Here is a 22,829-nt window from a genome sequence, read left to right as displayed (position 1 = left end):
CATTCACTTCATTACACTATCTGTGAATGAGCACAAATTCAATCATCCAAATTTATGAAACAACCTTTAATATAATCGTCTTTCACATGACTCATCTCTGAGTAAATAACTAAAGCGACAGTTAGTCGGCGCAAAATGGATGCGACATAAATACGGCTAATATCGTCCGAAACTAAATAAATAAAAATTGCTATCTGGATGCATCCCTCTTAAAAACTGAAAGAGATCCGAGAGAATAGATACAAGTACTGATGAGAGAACATTATGAGGTTCTTAATAATTAAAAGCACAATCAACCCCGTTCATCTGAACATATTCCTTTATTAATCTAACCACTAACCGGAGGAGAATCTCCAACTCTCCAATAACTGGTACATTCTGTCGTACAAAAAAAAGACATGCCTAGCTGATTACTCAAACGCAAAGCAACTGCAGGTGTTGTGCACACTGCACTGGCGAGCTGCGATGTTGCTCGACTCCAGTTCACCTTGCAAAAATGTAGTCGCCATGCTCAGCCAATTTTCACAGCCCGGCTTCATCCTGGACGCTTTTTTGCTTTTTACCTTTGTCACGCAAACTTGTTTTTTTCTTAGTGCATTACAGCGAACGAGCAACTGGTTAAAAGCCTCGTAACTGTAACAGGCGAGAAAACACTCATTACGTGTGGGGTCTCTGATAATCCTATACTTAACAGAACGCTTCGTTCCCAGGCTTACAGGGACCTCCAGCTGTATGAGGCTATTTGTAAATGTCCAACAGCTCTGTGAAGGTGATTGTAATTAGATTTATTTCAACCATTTTTAGTGGAACTAACCTAATCAGTTGAGAATTGTGTGTGTGTGTGTGTGTGTGTGTGTGTGCACATCGACTACCGTCTCACACTACAGGCCGGTGACTCTCAGATCCAGTAAATAGTGATGTTACAAGAAGGGAAATGTGTTTGTTTTCCATGCGTGGGTTTTTATGGTGTACAAATATTTACTTAAGAAAACTGTTGACGCTTGACTGTCTGATGACCCTAACAAAAAAAAATAAAAAAAGCCAATTAATGCAATGTGACCTCATGACCACATGGCGTGGAATGGATGCCTCAACGCCGGATATTTGCCGGACATCTTATCTTAAAGCGCTACCTTTTAAACAAGCAGTAATTAGTTACCCATGTGGATGTGTTTGCAAAAGTTATTACCTGAGCTCATAAATAACCGGTCTTAAAACATATTGGCTCATTTTACACACATGGATATTTAACCAGCAAAGTGCTGGAGGGAAAATAGCATTTAAGAGCGCAAACAAGAATTACTTTAACCGCAATTCCCATATGTCACACGCTGCATCTTAACAGCCAAGTTAATATTTGCTGACCAGAAATGCATATCATACAGTCGCAGCCATATGGATGATTATCAAATTTGACATTTTAAATGACATGTTTTCGTTCTAAATTCTCATTTGGAGAAATCGTCACAGATGTCTGTTTGGGACTAAATCAAATGTTGTCTTTGGTTACTGGAGGAAGGCGTAACATTAGCGTACTTTGATACATCAGTAGCCTGTATTCCCCTTTAATCAACTGCCACCACTGACAGCAGAGGCTTTCTGAGATTTCTCTTTTAGAATAAACAACGTGTAACGCACCAACACACGAGTGCAGAGAGCTATCTTTGCTACTTTAACGTGAGAAGGAAGAGAAATAGAGATCGTCTGTGTGGCTGTTTTTATCACCAACAGCAAGGCAACCACATGGGAGATTGAGAAAGCAACAATGCTAAATGTGTGTGTGTGCGTGTTGTGTGTGTGTGTGTCTGTGTCTGTGTCTGTGTCTGTGTGTGTGTCTCCTCTCTCTCCCTCTATCAATCCACCCAGACAGGAAATGATGTATACAGTCAGGACCGTTGTTTTTGTGAATCAAACATTAACAGACATTATTTTTAGTTATCTGTGCTTTTAAATGGAGCTCCACCCCCCCACCTGAAAAAACATGACAAGACGTCATGAAAAGTATTGGCATCACGTCCGCTGGGCCAGATAATCCCGTTTCTAGGGTACTGGTTGAGATATTTGGGTAAAGGGTAGCATGCAACAAAGTATTAGGCCTAACGCTCATTATTCAGTCCATGCTTAGGAGTGACATCACAGTCCTATAGGACTTTCTAAATTAGTGTGTCATTAATGAGACGTCAACATTGTTAAATGCACCAATATGCATCATTACTACACGGTGGCAGAATACCATGCGGGGTGCAAAGGAGATGAAGTGATACTGAACATGTGGTGGTGTAGTTAATACAGTTTGAATGAGTTAAAGGTATTTCAGGTGACTAACTGCAGCACCTCTAAAAAGGCACAAATGGGTATGAAACTCTCCCAGTTGGATCAATTTCAGTAAGAGACATTTTTTGATTCACTTTCCCAGCACAGATATTCCTGGATTTCAACTGGCAGCATTCTGGCTTTAAGTCCACTTATGAGAAGACACAGTGTGGGGAAAAAGGGAAAGCACAGAGCGTCCCTAAAAAAAGAAGAATGTGTTCCTGTCCCCGAAGACTACTTGCATCGACGGTAATGGGAGGACGATTTATTTACAAGCATCCATCTCTCAACCCCCACTCTGTGCCTGCCCCTGTGTGTGTGTGTGTGCGTGCGTGCGTGCGTGTGTGCGTGTGTGTGTGTATGGTCACTTACCATTTAGCTTGACACCACTTTAAGTTAAATGAAAAGACTCAGCAGGGCTCAAATTGGTATACTCCACAAAAGGCAAACAATAAAATGCCTCTGGCTTCAGAGACTGTTTGATCTTAACGCCAGGTGTGTGCGTGTGTGTGTGTGTGTGTGTGTGTGTGTGTGTGTGTGTGTGTGTGTGTGTGTGTGTGTGTGTGTGTACACTGGTCAGTGAAAAGAGGGAATTAACAGACATTTTATTCAGAACACTGACTGATTTTATAATATTTTCCACGATGAACTTATGTAAAATAAAACACCTATATAAAACATAAGTTCGTGGCTTTGTCTTGGTCTAAACCTGATTTTTTTTCCACTCTCTCACTCTTCCTATTCTCTTTCAAATAGTCCGTGCCTGATCCCCCCCCCCCCCCCCCCTCCTTGTTTCTCACTTTTCTCCCATGGTAGATTTTCTTCTTTTTCCGCTGTTAAAATCTAATTTTCTCCCACTTTCTCTCCAAGTGTGTTACCCTTCCCTCTCGCTCTCTCTCTCCCCCAGCTCCAATCCCTCCTTCATATAATCCTGTGTTTTTTGGCTCGCTTCGTTTGTTGTAGCAATAAACACACCGGGCCACAGGATACCTCCAGAACACCGCTCAACATGATTACTGCAGAGTCAGGCTTACATATAGGGGTGGGGGTGGGGGGGGGGGGGGGGGGAGTCTGTGTAGCATAAAGTGTGTTTGTGAGTGTGTAGAAGACAGACAGTGAGAAACAGTGGTATGTTTTCTTTGTTGCAATTACGTAATCAATTTACAATGTTTGTGTTGTGAACACTGCATACATATTCTCACAATGACACCCTCTGAACAATAGTGTGAGCAGAAGGTCCGTGCTGGACTTCTGCGCTTGCTGTATGCGATCTAATAAAACAGAAAGCTACAGAAAATAGAAGGAATGGCTTCCTTTACGACTGCACGACTGCCATTTGTTTGCAATGGGATGCATTCCTACTTTATCACAGTTTTTTATGATCCTGGTGACAGCCCGGCTACAACTCTACTTATTCACTGCTGCTCAGTGTTCTCAGAGTTTCTCTGGTGACCCCTTACAGGAGTAGCTCAGATGGTGTTTTGACAAGAGAAGTGCTGGCAACTCCCCCCCATTTTCAATAGGCTCATTATTAAAGCAGCCCTGCCTGGACTCAACTTGGCCCGTATTTCTACGACCACAAAGGACTCGTAAAAAACACTTTGGCAAAGTCAGAAACCACACTGCAGCATGCACATGAGTGTGAGTGTGTGTTTGTGCGCAAGCCCCCGTCCACACATGAGAAACTTTAGACTGTACTTGACTCTGTTGTGGCGATGCATAAACCCAGAATAAAAAAAAAACGTACATATCCACGCATACATAGACACCATTATAAAAACATAATGGCACATACACACATGTATAGCTCTCCTCCTGCTATCCATCTAATTAAAGTACAGCATATACTGCACTGCAATGGAATTTAAACTACCGTCATGAAGCAATAGTTACAGATAGCAGGAAAGTTATAAATAGAAATACAATATGCTACTTTGGCGTTACAAAATAATAATCTTGCTCTTGTGCAATTGGTTGTATGCGTCTTTCAGGCACCGGGTTTCGGTCTCCGTGCGTTTTTACAAGAGGAAGAAGGGAGAAGATAACAAAAGAACAACAGGAGAGTATCCTGTGCGATGCTGCTGATTCCCAGACTTTACAGATCCTCGTAATGTTTGCACCTCTCAGGCTGAAAAGCAAGACTTGCGACAGTCAGAATGTCTTCTATTGAAAGCTGGCAATACGCTGTATATTCTCTGAATTGTGGCAGCAAAGGTTGCTCAAGCTGAAAAAGCTCCCGTGAGAGGTTTTCATGTTTGTAAAATAAAAACTCAGCGTCCCGGGTCTCCTCCTTCTGTCTCCTTTCCTCCATCCTCTCAAACTTTCTCACTCTGTCTTGCTCATTTACCTTCTCTCCAATTTCCATGGCTATAACTTTAAGGCAGATGCCAACTCTGCTCAGTCCATTCACACTCACACACACACACACACACACACACACACACACACACACACACACACACACACACACACACACGGCTCATTCAGTCTGTCAGTAATACGGAGAGCAGAACTAACAGAGAATAAATCATTTTTCCGCAGCAGGGGCCTGCCCTGAACAAAGAGCCTGTGTGTATGCATTTTTTGGGATGTGTGTGTTGGTCTATTAACATATTCCTTGAACAAATTATTCATCTCGCATGCATAACAGGCGTAACATTTCAACCCAAACAGAGGAAAGCGAAGGCCAAGAACAATCTTCCTCCATTGAAGTAAGAATCAATCAAGTCATAAATACTCTTGCCACTACAGCTACACTACAGCTAATGAGTATTGCACTTTTTTTCTTTGTGGCAGAGAAACGAGAGCTTGAAAAGCAAACCACACATTAAAAACCCGATGCCTTATCATCTGTGGAAAATCCACATCATTTTAAAGCACGTTATAGCTCGAGGCGCAACGTCAGTGATGTCGGGCCATGAACACCACAAAGATCGAATACCTCCCACTGCAACATATTTTGAAGAACTCTTAAAAAAAAAAGAGGCAACCTTTAATAACCATTGGCTTAGGATGACGATGGAAAACACTGTTTAATTGTGCCGATAAACCCTGCAGACTTAGTTGATATTGTTTTTGCACTGGTACCGTTCTCTTTTTACAGGAGTGTGTTAACAGTAGCCTGGGTGTGAAAAATAAACTGTCCGAGAACCGGAGAACATCTGTCCTGAATCCACCGTTTCACACAGCACATTTGAGTCCTTGAAGTATGGGATGCTTCTATTCTGCATTTCTATTCAAAACTCAAATGTGCGAGTCTGTGTATTCATTCTCTTACCTGCTGTAGCTTAACTCCGACAAAACGTAATATCTCCCTGCAGACTCTGAATTCTTCTTCCATGCCACGCATGACGATCGGCCACATATCCTTCTTGCTGGGTTGCCATATCCAGTTACTAACAACCACTTCCCAGACCTCCTCTGAGATGTGTCCTGATGGCAGCGTCCTGACAATCGCTCTGGTTCCAGTGCACACCGACTTGGTCACCTTATGGAAAGAAGAAAAAGTCTTTTTGGCACGTCTTCACAATTGTGTTTAGAAAGCGATACACGATGAACACTGACGAGGGTGATCAAAGGAACCGAAGAAACAGAACACCCGTACTGTTTGTCCCAAAACCAACAGAAAAGCAATCTTGCATGTAAATACCTTTTGATTATTCTTGAAGAAGCGCCTCACCAGGACAGTGGAACGCTCTTTACGGTTCCTGATGAAATCTGCGTTATCTAAGAGACCCTCTGCATCCTCTTCATCACTGCTGCTGCCCCCGCTGCAGTTTCTGGTCACCCCCGAGGAGGACTTGTCGTCGCTCCTGAGGCTCGTCCTCATAGTTTCGAAAGATGCTCGTCTTAGAAATAGTTTCTCCAGGGAGCATTTGTCCACCCTGGGCCTTCTGTTGAGCCTCTCTAAACTGGAGTAGCCATTTTTGCGATGGTGCCGGTGGAGGAGTCCGTTCTGGTGATGCTGCCGGTGCTTGGGCAGGGGAGAATTACAGGGAGACGACGCCGAAGAGTTCGGTTCACTGGATGGACTGCACCCACACAAGAGGCCAGGTGATGTCTAGAAGCAGAAAACGAGGCAGATTAAAACGTTTAAAATGGTTGTCTATGATTAAAATCTTAATGGCAGAAATGTTTCTGTACAGCTAAATTAGCACAGACTGGAATGCGACTATGTGATGGGGTGAAGCATTTCATTTCATTCATGTAAACATTGGGATTAGGGCTGCACGATTTATTGTTTCACCATCGACATTGCGAAGTGCACATCTCAGGGCGTGTGATGTCTGGCAGACTTGCACAGCTTTTCTGCTGCTTGATACAAAAGAAAAGAACTTGCAGGGTTCTCAAAGTGCACCAGATTGATGCATTTAAAAACTTGTAACCTAAAAAATATCCAGCAGATCTTAGAGCACAGAGGACACACAACACAGCCTCGGTGTAGCAGCTGAATTAATACAAGGACTAGCATCTTCCACCTTTATTACCTTCTGAAAAGCCAGCATAGACAGAGGCAGGCTGCCGCGGCGGATGCGATGCTGGTTGGGCTGAGAGGGGCCGGGGCAGAGGAGAGGACTTTGGACATGGCTGGAGTTGGAGCTGGGGCTCAGACTGGATCTTGTGCTGTGGCAACAATACACGTTTGGACTCATGTAAAGGCTCGACAGGGTGCAAGAGCATCGTGTGCTGCCAGTGCTGTTCCTGGCTGCATCCACACCCTCTCCGGGGGTGTCCAGCTGGCACGGAGATCCCTTTGAACTTTTCCCAGGTGTCAGAGTAACTGTGTTAGTTATTCCTTCAATTCCATTGCCAGCTGACAGCTCGGGATAAAGTTTCTCTTCGGTACTCGAGAGTTTTGAGCTGTAATCCAAAGACTCGTAGTCCTCGTCCAAATTTGTCCCTTTCCCACTGTCACACGACAACTTCCTATATAAGAGGAGGGACGGGCTGCTCCGCTGTTTTGAATGCCACAATTGGTCAGAGTATCGCCATACTTCCTGGCCGTCGTTTGAGTGTCTTGCTTCGCTGCTGGGTCTGCTCCCAGTGGATGGAGGTGAAGCACGCTGAGCCAGGACTACAGCCCCGACCTGTTTCTGATTTTCTGCAGTAGCCATCGAGTCTCCCTGGAGCGTCCTGCTTTATCCTTTGCTTAGCTGCAGTTCTGAAAATGAGTGACACTTTGCTGTTTATGACAGTTAAGCAGGAGAAATCTAACCCAACAGCTTTTATAATAACAACAAATACATCTCTTAATTCAAACATTTGAGAAGTGACGTCTTCCGTCTCAATTAGTGGCTCCATAGAGCAGCGAGAGGAAATTAAATTTGCAGAGGAAATTAAATTTGCGGACTTCAAAACCAATATATTGTGAAAGATGACAGTTTGTTCATGTGTATAACTCAAATGGTCTTGATGACTAGGGAATGAAAACTAATGTATTTTAGTTCAGTTCAAAATACTTACTTAGATGATGAGACAGATCCACTTCATGTCATGCTACACAACAAGCTTCTTCTTCTGTTCTTTTGCAATGTCAGTGTGCTATCATGGTGAAAGGCCTGTGCTGTGGCTGGGGCATAATAACTTCAGCTTCCAGTGACCTCTCGAGTGACTAAGACCATGTCCATACAGAGTTTGCTCTGTGTGTGTTTTCTGTTGGAAACAGAGGCTTGTGCAGCTGTACAAACCGCCAGATAGAAAGCCCACGGAGGTGACCCTGGAGGACTGAGGAATTTCCTTGATAGCGCGGTTCGCGGTTCACAGTCACAGCTTACAAGACCGTGTGTGTGTGTGTGTGTGTGTGTGTGCCTTGTATCTGTGTGCAGGAGTTATCCACTTGCAGGCCCTGAGAGAGGAAAACAGAGAGAACACAGGTACATCATTATTTACTTTGGTTTTCATTTCCTTTGTATTTTTAATTCACAGTAAAAAATTAATGTTCAAGAGGATTCGGCAAAAGAGCTCGAAAGTTCAATACTGAGCACAAGAGATGGAAAACAACTGAAATACACATGAGAAACATATTTGACTAACTTTAAAAGATTCAAGTTTTCTCTCATTTCTCTGCTTTCATCACATCAGCTTTTCTTATCTACAACTATTCAACTGAATCACGGCACAGAGCGTGAGCCATTGTGACCCAAAGAACTGAAACAACAAGTAGTGAATTTCAGCGGGAAGGGAAAACCGAGAGAAGGAACAGCTTACAGTTTACACCCATAAAAAGTACCAACTATTTGGGCAATAAGAACAAAACTATAAACAGTACATTCATCCACATTTCCTTAGATGATGTATGAGGTGTTGGACGTGTTTGTGTGCTCGTTATACCTAAATAATTGAGTTTGTTTGGACCATCACCTCTCTCAGAGGTTGAATTTCATTCTTCAGTAATGTTGTGTCTTGGAGATATGTTGGATTTAACACTTGGAGGTCTCAAGGACGACATATCATCACCACACTACCAAAGTACCAACAATTAACAGCCGCCATGTGCTCTAAAAGTCCCATCTCTAGACCTCCCACAGTCATCTATCATCTGAAACTTGTATTTTCTGGACAATAAGAAAAACTTGTATTGGATTTGTGCAACAAGTATTGAAATGAATGTCAATGCCAGCTTAAGCTTCCCAGACTCTTAACTGGGAACTCGTTGCATGTCATTCCCCATCATATCTCTCTCTCTCTCTCTCTCTTTCTACTATCTTCTATCAATAACGGCATAAAATGCCTCCCAAAAATACTTAAAAAAACAACCATAGATTAAAATATGAAAGATTAAAGCAACTTGCTTTAGGATCAAACCAGCAGTGATCCTAAATCAGGCCAGTGGGGTAAAGTGGGGGCGCCAGTGGCCCTTCCCCACCCCCTTGCTGTTCAAATTCTGACTTCATTTTGATCTCAACAACCACACCTGTAATTTTTTTGCGATTGCATCTTGCATAGTTGTGACGCTTTCACGTTGATCAAATGTGTCCACAGACAGACGGACAGCCACACGTCGTGTCTGGCAAACATCCAGGTGTGAACAAATCTTTCTGGATTCCACAAAGTGTGTGCAACTGTGATTCATTTCACTGTTATCAGCAGTAAATGTAACAACATGTTTTGAGTTTGCAATGCTGGTATATATATATATATATATATATATATATATATATATATATATATATATATATATATATATATATATATTATATATATATATTATATATATATATATATATATATATATGTACACACTTTATATAATCAAACACCCTAACCCTAAACTTCCCTCCTCCTCAAACGTAAAGAATTGGTAATGTTATCAACGTATCACAAACAGCTTTTTTATTGTTGAGATTGTCCAGCAGTCTTGAAATAAAGACTCTTGTATTGTAATGAAAGCACATACTGTTTAAAAAAAAAAGAAGCCAATTATGCAAACTAGAATCGCAGTAGGAAACGATGCCTTTGAAACTAAACAGTCCTCTTTTAGTAGCTGGCTTTCATCACACACAGCTATACAATAAATAGGAACATTTTGTCTTTCATCCAATATCTCAGAGGAAGAAATGATTTAATTTCACTTATTCTGTCTAGTACACTAGTGGGTGAATAAATCAGTGCAGGGTAGACACTAGTTATGCACTCTGCTTGCATGAAATACATCCATAACAGACGCACTGACCCACAACAAGCGGGGATACTAATTGTGTGGTTTTGGTATCGTCAATGGCGGCCAGCGATGTATAAATCTAAAAAACTAGTGCCCGAAACCTCACAATTAGAGTTACCACCGCAGCCCTTAATTTGCTGCCAAAATGCGTGGGCCACAGTAGGAATGTAGGGCCGACCCAGAGAGGGGAGGACCAGCTACACTTATGTGTGCGGGAGAGAAAGACAAATACAAACAGGGAGGGAAGGGCTTAACTCATTGATCCTTGGTAAATCAAGCAGTCAAGGTATTCTCGTGCCCCGCAGCAGACACACACACACACACACACACACACATATATATATATCAAGGTGTCTGTGTTGAATGTCTGAGGCCTCTTTTCAAGGCTCTGTGCTACATTCACACAGACAGAACTTCAGCCAAAAGGTTTGAAACAGACAAGTGCTCCATTCATGAGCTCACTGTGACATCGAACCTTAATATGACTTCCTCTGACTTCCTCTCAGCTGTGGCCTTTTAAAGACGATAACCTTTGACATTTAGAGACGCCACTGCATGATTTATGCTCATTTTCTACAGGCTACAATACAGGCAGGTTTCACAGACCTGCATTGATCGCGAGGCATCACTATTGTTTCACTGGGTTGCTGAGACAGTTTAAAAAGCGTGAGCCACTCCAGTAATAAGAGACAGGCCAAAATTCTGAATTTCCCAGAAGCTAGTAAACGTCCAGTAAAAATTTAGATTTTGGAGTAGGCCAGAGAAGGTGGTTATATTAAGTACTTTTTATTCTAAATGGGCTTTAATAATAAATGTAATGGAGCCAATAAAAATACCTCATTACTACTTGATGAAAAGTAGGTTGCAAATCTTTTATACCAAATTCAGCCTTAGCAATTAAATTGTAAAAATCTGAATTAATATTACACAACACCCAATTCACAATCTGCACACCAGCTGTGGTGGTGGAAACTGTCCAAACAGTAATTGTGGCCTTTCATAAAAACAGATTTGGTCAAGTCAGGGAAGACCGGTTTGGTGATCATGGGACGTGCATAATATCTTCCTTTAAAAACCCAATGATCGGTCTTAACCCAAACCCAAACATTAAACAGAAACACTATTAAAACAACAACTCTGTTCTTCACTATGTTGGCAGCCCACACTGATCCATAACAGGACGAACCTCAACCTGCATGCGTCAGTCAACAAACAGGTCAAACCAGATATACGTACAATTGTTGTAATTCCTGCTAGAAATGAAACCCAAAACGTTTGGCAAAATCAAATCATAAATAAAAAAAATTGTAATATATTGAGCTTGAGCGTGGGTGTAGTATAAAAGGGAGATAAGCAAGTCACAGCAACTACTACAATAGGGAGGAGCGATGAGAAACAAAAGTGCAGTAAAACTAAATGTGCAGACAAGACGCAATTAAAAACATGGAAAACAACAATGTTGTTATTTAGGAACCATCTGTGTAATCATCTGCTGCTTCAGCTAATGCTGTGGCTGTACAGATGTTAGCCGTCATGTCAGCTGAGGTCATTTGAGGACACGAACTGACACGCGACGTGTCAGGGCACGAACCTGTCAAGGGCGAGACTGCTAACCGGTCGTCGACTCCAGACAAGACGTTGCATACTGTAGCTTTAAATCCTGAAGCGATAGACGATAGACAGCTGTGTTTGCCATCAAGCTAATTTAAAAACACTCTGAAATTAGCAACAGGATAGCATTTACACACTGTGGTTACTTAGAATGGAAGCATGTGGACTTAAAGTAAGGTTTGCTATAGATGTGCTACAGCTGTTCATTTGGTCTTTATCCTCGTGACTGCATTTCATTCTTAGAAATGACAGAAAGAGCAAATGACAATGGCAATAATACAAACTTCTGAGCACCACCATAGCAGACCTGCGATGTGATTATCTCAATTTACAAATACACAACGGAGAACTGCTAATAATCAAAATATTTATTAAATCTCTGCAAGTGAAAAAGCTACCAACCACGTACACGCTCAAATGATCCCTTGTTATCAGCTGAGCTGTGACTGTCAGGGAAAGCAAATGGCTTTCTCAGGCTAAATCTCAGCCTTGGGGATAAAAGCGCAGACAGACACATGCACACTAACAGGAAACCAGGTCAAACAGAGTGACAAGTGCATTGACCAAGAAAACCCTCAATCTCTTCTACTTCACTAGTTGTTTTATGTAGAATATTGTCCAGCACATGGCCCTCATAATACCAGGCTTCTCTTTCTAGACAACATATAAATACAAATATATACATGTATATATAAATGGTACTATAATTATATATATATACAAAGAGGAGGAGAGAGAGAGAGAGAGAGAGAGAGAGAGAGAGAGACGAGAGAGAGAAAGAGAGAGCGGACAGAGAGAGAGACAGAGGACATAGAGAGAGACCAGAGACCAGAGCGAGAGAGAGAGAGAGGACAGAGACAGAGCGATGAGAGAGAGAGAGAGAGGAGAAGAGCCAGCGACAGAGCGAGAGAGAGACAGAGACCAGAGGCAGAGCGAGAGAGAGAGAGAGCGAGGACAGACGAGCGAGAGGACAGAGAGATTTTAGGACAGAGACAGAGCAAGAGAAGAGAAGAGAAAGAGACAGAGACAGACAGACAGACAGACAGACAGACAGCGAGAGAAGAGAGAGAGACAGAGAGACAGAGAGAGAGACATAAGGGACAGACGAGAGAGAGACAGAGACGAGAGAAGAGAGAGAGAGAGGACAGAGAGAGAGAGAGAGAGAGAGAGAGAGACAGAGAGAGAGAGAGAGACAGAGAGAGACAGAGAGAGAGAGAGAGAGAGAGAGAGAGAGAGAGAGAGAGAGAGAGAGAGAGAGAGACACATAAGGGTTGGGCCTTCAGTCTCAAGTTCAGCAGTGAATCAGAATGTGTTTTTCAAGTCTGTGGCTATAGATGTTTCACCTTGGAGGTCACCTGACTGACAGTTACAGCACACAACAAAGGACTGAAGTGACACGCATAATAATTTCATGAAATATTTGTGAATGGTGTCTGTCCTAATTGACATACTGTGTGTGGGCGTGTGTGTGTGTGTGTGTGTGGGCGTGTGTGTGTGCTTTGTTCCTGAGAGTACAATGAGAAGATGGACAGCGCTCTCATCTCTGTACGGTAAATATGAAGCTAGAGACAGCAGCCTGTTAGCTTAGCATAAAGTCTGAAAGCAAAGCTAACCTGCTAACACAATCTCCTTAGCAGCACCTCTGAAACTCACAAGTAAGAGTTTATTAATATAATCTGTAAAATACATTTTAAAAAGTGAATAATAAAAGTTGCAGTTTAGAGGAAGGGGGGTGAAGTTTAGGTCTTGTTGTGCCCGTCGGGTTGCTAGGCAACCACGGCTCTTTGTTGTATTCTAGATTATCCCGGCCAAACTGGATTGTCTGAATTTTTAGAAATATGAAAACATACTAGAAACTTGGCTTGTATACTTGCTTTAAAAAGCTTGTATACTTCAATAGAAGCCAAAGAAAACTGCAATCTCAGCTGTGTTAGTGGAAAAAAAACCCCTGATGAAATAAAAAAGGACAGACAGTTGTCTGCTCATCTCGCTTTAAAAAGAGAGCTGTTGGGTACAACCAACATATTCCGTGCAGCAATAAAGTGTAACACATGTTGATGAAAGCAAAAGGGGATGATCTCAGCACCTCTGACGGTCCTGAAGAAACGAGATTTAATCAGAATCAGATGGTTAGCAACAAAACTGTTTGTCTTTGTGGGTGTATTGTTCCCTCGTTTATCTCAAAAGGGATCAGTCCAAACCGCCATCAGTTAAGACAACTATGTACAGTATAATTAGTTTTGGAGCTTACACCATGTAAAAAATATTTTTGTTTTTACATACGGGGAACGTTACAGTATTTCAATGTGATGCAGTGTAAGTCTAAAGTGTTACCAGTCACTTTAAGTCACTTTTAAAGGAATCTCAGAGCCATGAAGCAATGATATCTGTTTTTATCAAAGTGCTTTGACTTACAACTGAACATTTAGTCCCACCTAAATACAAAGATATATATATTGTGTATCGCCATTCAAGCCTAAAAAATACAGATATCTGATTGTTGGTGCATATCGCACAGCTCTAAGTTATTGGAAAAATAATCATTTCTGTTTTCCAGGGGATAAAGAGCAACAAAAACAAAGGCTAACCAAAATTGTTATTTTAAACATTGTAACGGGCGATTATTGTCACTGTATTTCAATAGATGGAAGTAAGAAACACTTGCTGAAATGGTAGATCAAGGCTCAAGGTAGTCAAAGCTGATCAAGTTAATTACAATTTTGTTCTACTGACAAAGTAGGCCACAGTCAACCAACCAGTAACGGATTTAAACAGTGACGTCCCTTGTGTAACAACCTTTTGTCTCATCGATCAAAATGAGAAACAATTTGTTTTAATGAGTTTGTGTCTTAGGACCGGAACATTTTTTGAACACGTCCTAAATAATTGTTTATCCCCTCAACAGGAAGCCTTCATGCCCGCATAAAAGCCTTTTTCTAATGTTCATTCATGAGGGATTATTTCACAACTCATCCAAACAATGACTCATGGTCTGGTAAGTGATTATGTCCAGCTTCACATGGAGTGCTTGAAAGCAAAGCCCAATCAGTGAGATGGAAAGCAGCAATATGAATTACTGGTAATAACCTTTATGCTCAATATTACCATTATTTTTTTAAACATACTTTGATGCTACACAATCAGTGGATGAGGAAAGTAAAAGAGAGGAAATGGCATGTAAAAAGGGAAAAATAAGAGCTGGATTCAAACTGAGCTGAAATTCCACTTATCCTCCTGAGCCTCCAAAAAAAAAAAAAAAAAAAAACTAAATACTTCGTACTAAGATTCAGTATTGGATCTTGTAACACTCCACCAGCATAATAAGCAGGTCAGGGAGAGAAGGAATCCCCTTTTGTGTTGTGTAGGGAGAAAAAGCATGCCATGTGAGTACAATAGAGTGACGCTCCAGTGATGTCACCCAGCTGCAAAGAAACAATCACGCAGCAAAAACACATATTTCAATAAGATCATCCTTTCAGTCGCGAACGCTTTGGTGATGCCAAGAAGGTGACAAAACTATAATATAGCTCCAGTGAGCTGGCATAAAGAGAAGTAGCAACATGACGAATAGGTTGTGCAGTAAAGAAGACAATTAATGCATCATGTTCAGGGTCTTTGATAGGTATCCAAACCACAGTCATAGTGATGGATTATTAAGAGCTTTGAACATACTAAAGAATATGAATTAGGCTGTTTAAGGTTAGAAATGTATTGGAAATCAAAATGTTGTATAGTCATCACTATGATCCAGTAAAAGAAAATCCTGCACAGTTCTCTTCTTCCAATCTTCAGTATACTAACACCGTTCATGCAAACGAACCCCCCCCCCTCTCTTTATCACCGGGGGTCCGAGAAGAAAAGACGCATCATATGACTACAATAGAATCACATTCCTCAAACTGGTTGCAGTTGAAAAGAAACTGACAAATGTTACAATGTGGTGCAAAGACCTAGATAAAAAGGAGAGATCAGTGCAGCTGGGAAATGAGAAAAAAAAAAACATCATGTGCTTTTAGAACATAAAAGGGAAAATCCACTAATAAAAACTAAAGTCACGTGAATCTCAAATTCAAAGAGCTCGAATTGATCCAAACCCAGTCGGTCGAACCCAGACAAGCTTTGGGCAGAGAATCACAGCTCAAGTGAACTGATGGAAAACTGCTTTCCATCTGCTGGCTTGTAAACTTCAGAGAAGAAAACTTAGCTGACTGGAATCTGTAATGTATCCATAACCAGATAAACAGGACTGCATCCCCTTTATTAGAAGAACTTATGCCATTATTATTATTATTAAAGGGAGTATTATTACATTTTTGGATTTGAGACCCACAATTAGTCATTTCTGAAGTGTCCCCATACAATAAGACTGATGAATATGTTTAGGCTATGTTAGTCATGGTCACATAATGGGGCCAAACTGGCACGGTTTGTTAGATTAATACGTTTAATCAGCCCCATTTTGGCCCCCTGGACCGCATGTTTTTTTTTAATAATAAAGAATGATCTGAAGAGGCGATACGAACCCACACACCCTGAAGATATTAAACACTGTGATGCTTCAGGAAAGATCAGTAAAGATTTTATAAAGAGAGGGGAGCTCATAAATACTGAAACAACCACGTAAAAGGATTCAACTGAAAGAAAACTTTCCGCCTTTCCATTACCTGATTGCATCGCCTTGGAGACAACACTGATAGCACCAGCATTAAACAGAAAGTAACAGAAAGGATGAAACATCAACCTGCAATCTGTTGCAGGTTACTTTCCATTTTCAACAGTCTCGCTCTGACAGAAACAAAGTGAGAGGCTGCTTAAACTGGGAACAGTGCTGCTAACAGAACAGACTTTTCATGCGAGGGACCTGGAGAACATATGGCTTTGATTAGAGGGCAGGGCAGAGAGAGACGCCAGTGGAAAGTGCACAGAAAGAGAGAGAGAGAGAACGAGAGAGAGAGAGAGAGAGAGAGCGAGAGAGAGAGGGCTCGATGAGTGTGCGAGTGTCTGTTTGTGTGTGCATTAAGTGCAACAACAGAAGGAGAGGGCTGACTCAAGAAGGACCGCCTGTATCTTCACGGTGGATGTTGAGTGAATGTGTGTATGTGCGTGCATAAGAAAAAAAAGATGACTCAAAAGGAGGGAGACTGCTGAACTGAAGAATGAAATGAGTGCCAGTATTTGTGATCGTGTGTCTATAACAACAGAACGAGTGTTAAGGCATAACATTGGTGACCCACGCCAGTAGAAATGATGGTGAGCCATGTCCATAATCACACTGGATGTGACCTTTTCATTCAACATACTTGTCGCTGTTCATTAAAATCAAAATAAACATTATGTAAGAATATGGCAGTTAGAGAACAAATTCTTTAGCGTAACTGCAATAAGGATTTTAATGAAGTATTCATTCCGCTCAGCCACTTAGTTAGTCAATTGCCAGTTGTTGCACGGACAAGACTCGAGTCAAAATAAGTTCACATCAGAGACTAGTTCCAGTTAAAGGAATTCAACACCGAAGCCAGAAATATCTGTTTCATAGGATCTGGTTTATACGTCTGATTACATACAGTAATTGCTTTGTTCATTTTTGCACATGTAGTCTGAATTAGGGATGCCATGATACCAGAAATGCAGTAGTCGATACCAATACCAGGGAAATTACACGATTTTCGAATACTAACTTAGTAGCGACCATTTCAATACTGTTTTTGATTGGAAGTTTAACAGGTCATAATTCCCTCTCTGATATCTGTTTTACATTGCTGTGAAAACATCTCCTTCAAAACAATTGTAAAAATGTAATAAGTTTCTCGCCAAAAACTACATTTTACAAGATAACATTTGAACGCATCATGGTGAAGTTACAATTTACCTTGGCCACATTTTTACTGAATAGAGCTTGAACGCACCTTAATACAAGTCAATAGCATCTCTGATACTGGCTGCTAACAGCTAACAGTAACTAGCCGTCAGGTCAGTCCAGGGAGCACGGCCAGACGCGTGTGCTTTAGAAACCGATAAGCAGAATCAAAATTTAAATGTCTTATGAGCTCCATTAACAGTGCTGGCAGACAATTTGGAAGATCAAAGCGGAGAGACTAATTGTATTGAAACACCAAATATGGGGAAAACAGCTGTGAACGTATAATGCCTTAAAGTGGCTCCAGACAGAGACTTAAAGGTACCCTTTGGAGTTTTGACCACTAGTTGCAACGCAATACACATTCCTGTCATCCGCTTCACGCCATTTCGACAGTTGGAGGTAAACCACAAATAAGCGTAGCAATGCGCCAGGAAAAGGCAGGGAAGAAGAAGAAGAGTGGTAAACATGGATCAAAACAATGCAGGTTTAAAAATATTCAAAACATTTGACATTGAAATGCATTCAGCAGGTTTGTTAGACCTAAAGGATTTTCACCATGCATTTTGGTGAGATACAATGAACATAAATTTTGTTTGTTTACAAAAATCTCCATAGGACAGCTTCCATTTCTAAACACAGGTAATCAAATTAACACTTAACAAACAATTCTTCTGACACCCGACACACGAAGACTGTGATGTCATCAGGACAAATCCTGGAGCTGCTCCACACCTGAACAAATGGGAAGCACCTACTGGGGTTTCTCGAAGCGAGAATGCACTAGTACAGAGAACAAGTCCAACCAGTCTCTAATCCCTGTTTGCTCCAAATTTAAGACATCCGCACACATTCTCTCCAACTGCTGTCTCATAGAAATGATCCCGTCCACAAATAATGTCATTTTGTCAACCACAGCATGAGGATAATATTCTTTAAAGAAGGTTGTAAGTTGTATCCAGAGTGTCTTTTCTCATAGTGGCCTCTCACTTTGCACTGTAAATATGGCCTTGTTATCCTATGAGTGTGACAGTTGACTGTTTTATGGACTGTATTGAGTTACCAATGGCTTTGAACCACAGCGCCAAGGCAAAATTCCCTTCTGTTAGTGATTCTTCTGACCTGGATTTGATTAATCTGAGTTGTATTTCAACTAAATGTTCATGTGGAACTCTTTAGTTTAAAACAACCTTCTCTATAACATCACATACAAAGGGGTTAAAGGTCACAGTGCCCAAGAGATTTCTAGAGGACTCTAACTAAGTAAACAATAACCTGACCTGTCAAACTATTATGTATATTGTATACATTTCACACACAACTTTAAAGAATGAAAGAAATGCAAGAAAGTGCATCTTAGGCTAAATATGCACAAGACTAATGGCTAATACTCAATGTCAATAAACACAAACAAATCAGTGATATAGCCTTTATACACAGAAATGCACCTCGAAGCACGCACAGAAAAAGCAAATGCAGACAATAGTTTGAAAGCTTTTTAGCACCAAGAGATCCCGAAAAAAATATAAAAATACCTGGAACCCCATTTACTTTAAGAGTATGTTTCAGAGGAGGTGATTTCACTTTACTGATCTGCTGAAACGGAGTCAAGCTATCAACCACATTTCAACTACATTCCTCTGTAGTACCGGACAAACCAAAGTGAATGCAAAAACATACGTTTACGTACGTTTAGCTTGATTTTGAGTGACTCCAGGGGATCCTGAACACAAGTTTGGGAACCACTGACAGTGTGAGCAAACTTCACAAACTGCACTCACGAGCAAAAACACTCGTGCAACCCAACCCCTGAAAGGTGTCTAAACGTGCAGTAGCGTGACAGTTTGAGTATATGTTGGCACAAACTTACCGAGCAATGATGTCAAATCCAATTAGCATCCATGTAAACTCCGCATACAGACTAGTTCAACACATGTTCTGCTAACTTCTCGTAGACTGGCTTGCTTCACTGCTCTCGCGGAGAGACAGTTGATGCAGCAGCTCGTGCTGCGGTGGGAAACCGCTCTCTCTTCTCTGATGCCTTCAGGTGCTCCTCGGAATACTGTACTCCGAAATCTAAATCAAAACTGAAAGTTATTTTGATTTGTCAAATGGGCCTGGACCCAAGTACTATTGTGTCAACTGTATCATCATGGGTAAGACATTTTGTTTAGATGTTTTTTTATTTATTAATAAAGATATTAATTAAAGTATAGGTAGGCTGTATGCATAGACTACTAGCTGATAGGTGGAAAAGTCCCAGTTAAAGGTAAACATGTCAGTCCAGCTGCAGGGTTAAAATATAAAATGAGTATGTAATATAATAAGGTTGGTAGCTTGTAGCTCAGGAACCATAAGAGGGAAAGGGCTGGGCAATGTGTAATGTTATGATACACACCTTGTCTTCCAAGCTGGCAAAATGGTACCTCTAAAACATTATAGTTAGGTTCACTACATCAATTGTTTTCTAATAAAGTCATCAATTGCAGATGTGTTCAGGAATTTGCAACACTAAAATACAATATTTACCAACGTAGGTTCGGCATTATTACCTAATCTTGTGCCTGTCTCGTGTTGTAATGGCCAGGTGTAGTTTTAGTTGAGTTAAGACCCTAAACAAATCTATATTATTTTCAAGTGGAGCATATTCCTAAATTAAGTTGCTTAATTAAATAACCACAAATAAACTAACCATTTAGAAAACTCTAGGACCAGACAGTTTTATTCCAGCATAGGATAATTGGTTGGTTTCTAGCCATAAAGTGCAGTTTCATCGTATAATCTGCTGTGTGCACTGCACATTGGAATTGGAATTAACAGTCACTTCAGAGTTTTGTTTTATGTGGTAAACACAAGATATATGTATTTAATCGTGCTCTTGTCACGAGATTTGAATGTGTTAAGCCTAATAGTAAAATATGCAACAGCACGTGAATGCGGCATCTTCTTCTTTCCCGGTAGTCAATTGAGCCGCGGACAGGAGGACAATAACTGCGGCTCTGGCTTACTTTGTGTGTGTGTGCGTGCGTGTGTGTGTGTCACCACATTGGAATGTCTGGCAAAAAATTCGCACCGTATAGCGAGTCTATACATCGTTTCCTATAGCCTTTTTTTGGGGGGGGTTTATAGCAATTTACCACAGGCTTCAGAGTTAGTGTCCTTGTAATGTCCTCCTATTTGGTTTAGCCCAAGGGCCAGTCACATACTATCTTTTGACTAATGACTACTAATTGCTTCCAGTGCAGGTTGACTTGTGTCATCCTCAGTCACTTGCCTGGCCCTTGCTCTCCTGATTGCACGATTTATTTGTATTATTAATATTATTATTATATAATAGCATTTATTATTATTATTATTATGGTAAGTGAATAGAAAGTTGGTTGCATCTCTACATTCACCACCACCACGCCCCCGGGACAGCAAAGCACGTGCTTTAAGAGATTCCCTTTTCCACTTCACAGCCTTTAACTGCATATATTTCAACTTGGAAAATAAGGGATTATTTTTCCAATTCCCTCCCGCTCCTCTGATGGGAAGTCTTATGCCATCCGTCAGGAATGTGCAACCCTTCCATTCCTCCAACTCTCCTGCACCCAGGAGCGTGCAAAGCTTTGGGAATCCCCAGATCTCTGATAAAGGGAGGGCGGGTGTTTTAATTTCAATGTCTCAGCATATCATTATTTTAACCACGCCATAACATCTGATGTGACTTTATACAATGCAGACAATTTGTTGTGTAATCAAGAGGAAAAGAAGAACGCATATAAGGAAAGGAGAGACTTGAGATCTTGCCCTGATTTACCTTTTTATACGTTTTAGAAATGGTACACTGTGAGCAAATAAGATAACTTACCTGTCAAGCCTCTTAAAAAAATACAGATTGCATGTGTGAGTATTGGCAAGCAATGTCAATAAGTTACTGTAGATATAATGATAACATATAATCTTGTTGGATGTCTTGGCCACACACACCTTTGACCTGACAGTATAAGTAGCACACACGTGTTCTTCCAAAGCAACCCTCAGAAACCTGCAAAATGTACTTCTCCTGTGGTTTATGTTTTAATCTTACAGGCATTAATGTCTGTTTTTACATATTTTTCTGTTTCATTCTTAAAGGCCTATCTTTAAGCTTTTTCAATGTGGTTGATAACAATTTAAAAGACTTTGAAAACTGAGCAAACACATCTTGTTTGTTCAGTTTATGACTGTGAAACAATAATAAAACTATTAGAGTTTCAGGTGAAGTCACCAATGAGGTGAAGTTGCGTTCAAGAGCAAAACCCTCGTTTTTTGATGGCTCCTGCCCTCTGCTGTCAGTAAAGGTTCATTACATGTGCAGGAAGCTACTATTATCCTTCTGTTACACCTGACGCAATTATAGTAATAATACTATTAGGATTGATCATATCACCACTGCATCAATACATAAAATCAACAAAATACGTCCTATTATAATCTTTGGAATACGTTATTTGTATTTGACTGACAATATTGCCCATTTCTGCCCAATGCTACCACTTTAAAACTGCACAGCTGTTCCACTTCAGATATACTTTTCACAGTAATTTGTCATATTCTTATTGTATTTTCTATTTGTTTCTTGTACGCTTTTTATAATAATATAATTGTATAATAAAACATTTTAAAAGCAATACATTTGCTCCTATCTTTTAATTTGTATCTCTTACTGTGTTCATGTATGTACTATTAGACACCAAAGCAAATTCCTTGTATGTGACAATAAACAATTTATCTTGGCAATAAACCAAATTCTGATTCTGATAGTATGATCCTTATCAATACAGGTATATTAAATAAGGGATTTTGTTTATAGACATTGTGTGTGTTGAAATTGAAAACATAGAAGGATTAAGGTAGTACTAAAGCTGTAGGTGGAAGAGAAGAAACCTAAAGACATCTTTAGCATCAAGCTAGTCCTAATTCTCTCCCTCAACAAAGAGCGATTCTGTTCTAGTTCAGCCTCTTCACACTTCACTGAGCTCAGAATTACAATGCGGCCATGTCAAGAGTAAGGTTTATGACACCATCTGCACGCAGTTAGCCCTCTATGGAAGGTACAAGCATTTGTTTGGCAAGATATGGGTTATGTTGCGACACAATGAAACACAGCCATTCTGCATGAATGCACAAAGCCTCACAACTGTATACAAACAATGGCGGGAATAAACAAAAGGTGTAAACGCTCAAAGAGACAAATAACCTGCATGCACGCGTACACACATCGACTACAATCCACTCAGCACAGGTACTATTCTGAGCACCTGACTCAGTGGTTTGCACCATTGTGCACCACCATTTGCACCTATTGAGTCATTAGCAGAGCTAGAGTATAACAACATGGGCTCTGGTACAATGATGGAAGTA

General features: G+C 40.8%; 1 protein-coding gene across 1 annotated transcript in view; it reads right to left on the bottom strand.

Moving 5' to 3' along the window:
* plce1 (phospholipase C, epsilon 1) overlaps positions 1 to 19,393 on the bottom strand; it is a 75,512-nt gene extending 56,119 nt beyond the window's left edge. Inside the window, 5 exon segments of the mRNA XM_029456459.1 lie at positions 5,591 to 5,800; positions 5,963 to 6,373; positions 6,801 to 7,474; positions 7,777 to 8,158; positions 19,312 to 19,393. Coding sequence (XP_029312319.1) covers positions 5,591 to 5,800; positions 5,963 to 6,373; positions 6,801 to 7,427 — 1,248 coding nt within the window. The 5' untranslated portion in view covers positions 7,428 to 7,474; positions 7,777 to 8,158; positions 19,312 to 19,393.
* Between the last annotated feature and the right edge of the window lie 3,436 nt (positions 19,394 to 22,829).

This window comes from Cottoperca gobio, chromosome 19, assembly GCF_900634415.1.
Source record: "Cottoperca gobio chromosome 19, fCotGob3.1, whole genome shotgun sequence".
Classification (NCBI taxonomy): domain Eukaryota; kingdom Metazoa; phylum Chordata; class Actinopteri; order Perciformes; family Bovichtidae; genus Cottoperca; species Cottoperca gobio.
The sequence above is the reverse complement of the archived record's forward strand: the minus strand, read 5'-3'. Positions and strand labels throughout refer to the sequence as shown.